This window comes from Lathyrus oleraceus, chromosome 1 (assembly GCF_024323335.1).
Source record: "Lathyrus oleraceus cultivar Zhongwan6 chromosome 1, CAAS_Psat_ZW6_1.0, whole genome shotgun sequence".
In the NCBI taxonomy this organism is placed as follows: domain Eukaryota; kingdom Viridiplantae; phylum Streptophyta; class Magnoliopsida; order Fabales; family Fabaceae; genus Lathyrus; species Lathyrus oleraceus.
Window position 1 is genome coordinate 281,485,091 of NC_066579.1, and position 4,672 is coordinate 281,489,762.

Genomic DNA, 4,672 nt, shown 5'->3' on the forward strand with positions numbered 1-4,672 from the left:
AAACGGCGTATTGACACGATCCGATCCGAAAACATAATCAAATTATAACATAAAATAGAAATATATATATATATATATATATATTTAACCAAACCGCATGTATCTGAAATACACAACACAATCACACATATGAACATGTATTTGAAACACAGTAACAAATATATCAACAAAATAGATAAAGTATATATCATATATAAACTATTACCAAACTGTGTGTACGATAGTATAGATCAGCCACTCTCAGTTTCTCTTTTTTGTTCTGTCCTTTGGCCTTTCTCTATCAGTCATGCTAGTAAATATATATAGGAACAAATTAGGTTAATGATAATGGGCCTAAGTTTATTTTGAAACCCAATATTAAATTAAAAACTGAATAAAGTTAAATAATTAAAATAGTTAAAATTAAAATAAAAACTAATTAACCTATTTATTTATTCTAGACCCAATATAAAAATAAATAGACTCAAAAAAAAAAAAAAGTCGGGCACCAAAATGCTCGAAAAAATAAAATGAACACGTCAAAATAATCAGCGCGAAATAAATGACTCGGAAAAATACAGCGTTTGGTCGGATTTTGAAATAAAAATTATGACCGTTTAAACTGCTCAGACTGATCAACATATGACCAAAAATAGTCGTAAAAATATTTTTAGCATGTCAACTTAAACCATGTGAACCGCAGATTAATGTTACCGACATTTGCAAACTTAAACTTGACATTTTTTCGTTGACTAATTTTAGGCACAGTTAAAAAGTTAATTTGACCAGTCTGTTTGTAAATTTCGAGAAATTATTCCGGTTAATATTAAGACAGAAAAAAATGTTATGCTATGAAGATGATGCAAATGAATGTGAAACAAAAAATTGGTTAGAGTTAAAAATAGAGGGCAAATTTTGGGGTGCAACAAATAGGAATTAATATGAACTTAATCTCTGAAGATAATTTTGATTACACCAACCTTGACCATGTTTCTCCAACCCCCTCACCAATTCCCACACCCAATAATTCACCAAAACACACTTTTTCCCTCTTGTTGAAACATTTGTTGCTCAGAATCAGTTAGTTGAATTTTCTGCTTCTGAACAACCTTCACCCCTAAACACAATGCTTGAACCCCCCTATATGTTTATAGTGGGAAAGTTATTTCTTCTAGATCTGAGTCAGAGCATGATGCATAAGGGTTTGGAGATCATATTTACCTAAAATATTTAAAACCTTCTCACAAAGTCATCAAACTTATCCCCACCATACTCATCCAAATCTTTTCTCCTCAAGGCCACCCTTATAACCTAACATGTTCTGCTTCTGAAGCTGAACATGTAATCCATGTTCAACCTGAAATAAAACTTCCATCAGAAACTCAACCATCATATCAACCTCACCCCAACATCTCCTCATAGAGAACCTAGCTCTATTCAAAGTCAACCCTGAGATCAAGTTATATCTGAACTTCATATTGAAACTGAACAAGTTTTTCAGGATCTATCTCTAGTTAAAATTGCTTCTGAACCTAGAGTTGAGTCTAAACATATCCCTTTTAACCTCCTTCATCCTGAAATATATCTAAATTCACCTAATCTTGAAAACCATTCATCTGAACTCGGACCCTCTCATTCAAACACCTCATCCATCTTTCAATCCACCCATCTTTGAAATTTTTACCATGAACTACGAGGTTTTGATCCCTCATTTATGTTGGTACGTAGGCATAAGACCAAAAGTCTTATCAAACAAAAATGCAAATAATGAATTTTTTTCTCATCCTCTCATTCTATTTTTAAAACAAACATCTTTTCAACCAAAACAAGAACACGCAAAAAGGGCTCCCTAGGAGTACCTAGGACACTTTGGGTGTTAATACCTTCCCTCTGTGTAACCAACCCCCTTACCTGTAATCTCTGACATTTTAGTAGTTTTGATTTGAAAAATTTGTACCTTTGGAAATAATAAAAGTGTGGTGGAGACTCTAGTTTTATTGATGTTGAGTTAACCAATAGCTCAATGGTCATGAATTTACCGCTACAGAAAAAAATGGTGACTCTGTTGGGGAGTAGTCCTCAGTGTGTTTAGCCTACTTTTTATGTGAATTATATTTGTTGATTATTGATATTTGTATGTTTGTATATATTATGTGTATGATATTTTATGTCTGTTGTGTTTGGTGATCACTGTGTAGTGAGATAAGTCCTAACACGGACTTGAGAGAACTTATGATTAGGATGGTGGGTATAGTCAATGTTGGCTTTGATGGAGTCATTCCTAAACAAGTTGACTTGAGATCCCCCACTCAGTGGAGGCCCCTTTGGGATTACTGATGTCACACAAGTAGTCGTAGTTGGTATCACTTTTTTCGACCGGGGAGCCTGAGAAGCTGAGGACCTTTAGAAACTCATTTACCCCTCTTAGCCTTATTAGGATGTAGTGCGGTAGCTAACCAGGAGCTATCCTGATTTAGTTGATTCACGATACTACACTCAGATGATTTTCTCTTGAGAATATTATTAGCCCCCGAGCAAGTCGGAAGGCCGGTAATATCTGAAAGATGGATTGTTGAATCTGGGAACTTTTTATAACATGCTCTACAAGTTTTTATCCTTAGTACACTCCTTTGGGATGGTTCTTAACCCGACTCCATGCTCGTGACTTACCCATTGATTCTTGGTTGATCTGATCAGTTACCATCAATATCAATGGATCTTGGGTATTGATGGGGTGAAAACCCTAATCCACCAAAATGGATGATTGATTTTGACGATGACTTGATCCATCCCTTAACCTTTGTTTGTGTTTTCCTTGTTTGTGATTGTTGCTTTCACGCATACTTGCACATCATAAAATTCATCACAAAAATAAATTTCAAGGAACAAAGGTCGTGATTGCAAATATTTTTAGACCATGGATTATGGGAGAAGGAACACTAAGAAATACAGTTTCAGATGTCCAGATTTAAAAGAGTTAAGGCATCTAGCATCCTTTATAGTTGATCCCTTGAACTTCCAAGACCGATATGGAAAGCGTTGATATATTCTGGGTACTAAGATGGAAGTTGGTCTCATCAACACTTTGGTCCTGGTTTATGATTCTATGTATCATTGCTTCACTTTCCCGGATTATCATCTTATTCCCACTTTAGAGGATAATTCTTATTTGGTTGATTTGTCCATTTCTAATCAGATTCCATTTTTTGGTTTAGAAGAAGATCTAAAGCCTCTTGATATTGCCAAAGCTCTTCATTTGAAGAAATCCGAGATTGAAGCTCATATGACTTCTAAGAGTGGTATTCGAGGGATTCCTGCCAAGTTCTTGATAGGAAAAGCTCACTATTTTGATGGTATGAGGAGTATGGGCACATTCGAGGCTATCTTCGCTCTGCTCATTTATGGATTGGTTTTGTTCCCCAATGTTGATAACTTCATTGACATTAATGCCATAAATATATTCTTGATTGGAAATCCAGTTCCAACCCTTCTTGGAGACACTTATTATTCTATTGACCATAAGACTTCGAAGAGTGGGGGAATGATTATTTGTTGCACGCCTTTGTTGTGAAAGTGGTTTATTCCTCACATGTCGCAGTCTATTTCCTTTTGGGATCTCAATAATGGATTAAGGTGGTCACAGAAAATCATGACTCTTACTCACTCTGATATTGTATGGTATAATCGTGTTTATGATGGGGTGATGATTATTGATAGTTGTGGTGAGTTTCCCAATGTACATCTTATTGGTACAAAGGGAGGCATTAACTACAACCAAGTTTTGGCGCGCTGTCAGTTTGGGTATGCTATGAGGGGTAAACCAAACAAGAATTGGTTGAGTAGTTTCTATCTCAAGGAAAATGAAGATAATAGAGCTTTCAAGGAGAAGATTGTTCTTGCTTGGTATAATATTCGTAGGAAGGGAAGATAAGAATTAGGAAGGAAAGATTGTGTCTCCTAAGAACCCTATCTTCAATGGGTCCAAGCTAGAGCTCTTGATCTTAAGATGTTGTATCCTTGCCAAGAGCCTTTGCCTATGACTGATAGATGTCCTACTCTTGTTTTTCTGATTGATGCTGAGAAACTTCATATTGCTTTTACCCATATGCAACAAGAGAGAGATGCTTGGAAGAAAAAGTATCAGATTGTTGAGTTCGAGAATTCAGAGATTCAAATGCTATTGAAGCAAAGGGATGAAGAAGACTCTGCCAATAAGAAGAGAAAGGCGCAAGTGGATTTATTTTCCTCTAGCCCTATTCTACATGCTGATTATTCTAATGTTCTTGCTACCTCTGGTGTTTAGAAGAGTGTTGTAGACAACATAATGTTGGGAAAAAGGAAGATGAAGGAAGAGTATGAAGAAAAGATCGGAAAGTTAGAAAAGATGTTACGATCTACTATTGGTTCCTCCTCTAATGTAGTTGTTAGGGATCCTTAGGATGTTATTTTCCTTTTCTCTTGTATTTGTATTTTGGTTTCTGAAATTGTACTCAGTGTAATCCTTCCAAATATTATGAATAAAAATGAGATTTTGTGGTCAATTCAATTTCTTATTATTGATTATTATTGTTGAAATATTTATAAATAAGACTTTGTATGTTCTTTGAAAATGATAAAATCAAAAACATTGCATTCATGCATCATTTGCATCGCAGGTTTCTTGCATTCTAGCCCTTCGGCCAGGTGTCTCGTG

The 4,672-nt window shown here is 35.3% G+C and overlaps 1 protein-coding gene across 1 annotated transcript; it reads left to right on the top strand.

Annotated features, from left to right (window-relative positions):
• The first annotated feature begins 3,040 nt into the window (after positions 1-3,040).
• LOC127103380 (uncharacterized) lies at positions 3,041-3,910 on the top strand. The gene is made up of 2 exons (XM_051040648.1): positions 3,041-3,546; positions 3,697-3,910. Exons 1-2 carry the CDS (start codon positions 3,041-3,043, stop codon positions 3,908-3,910), a joined length of 720 nt encoding a protein of 239 aa, XP_050896605.1.
• The last annotated feature ends 762 nt before the right edge of the window (positions 3,911-4,672 follow it).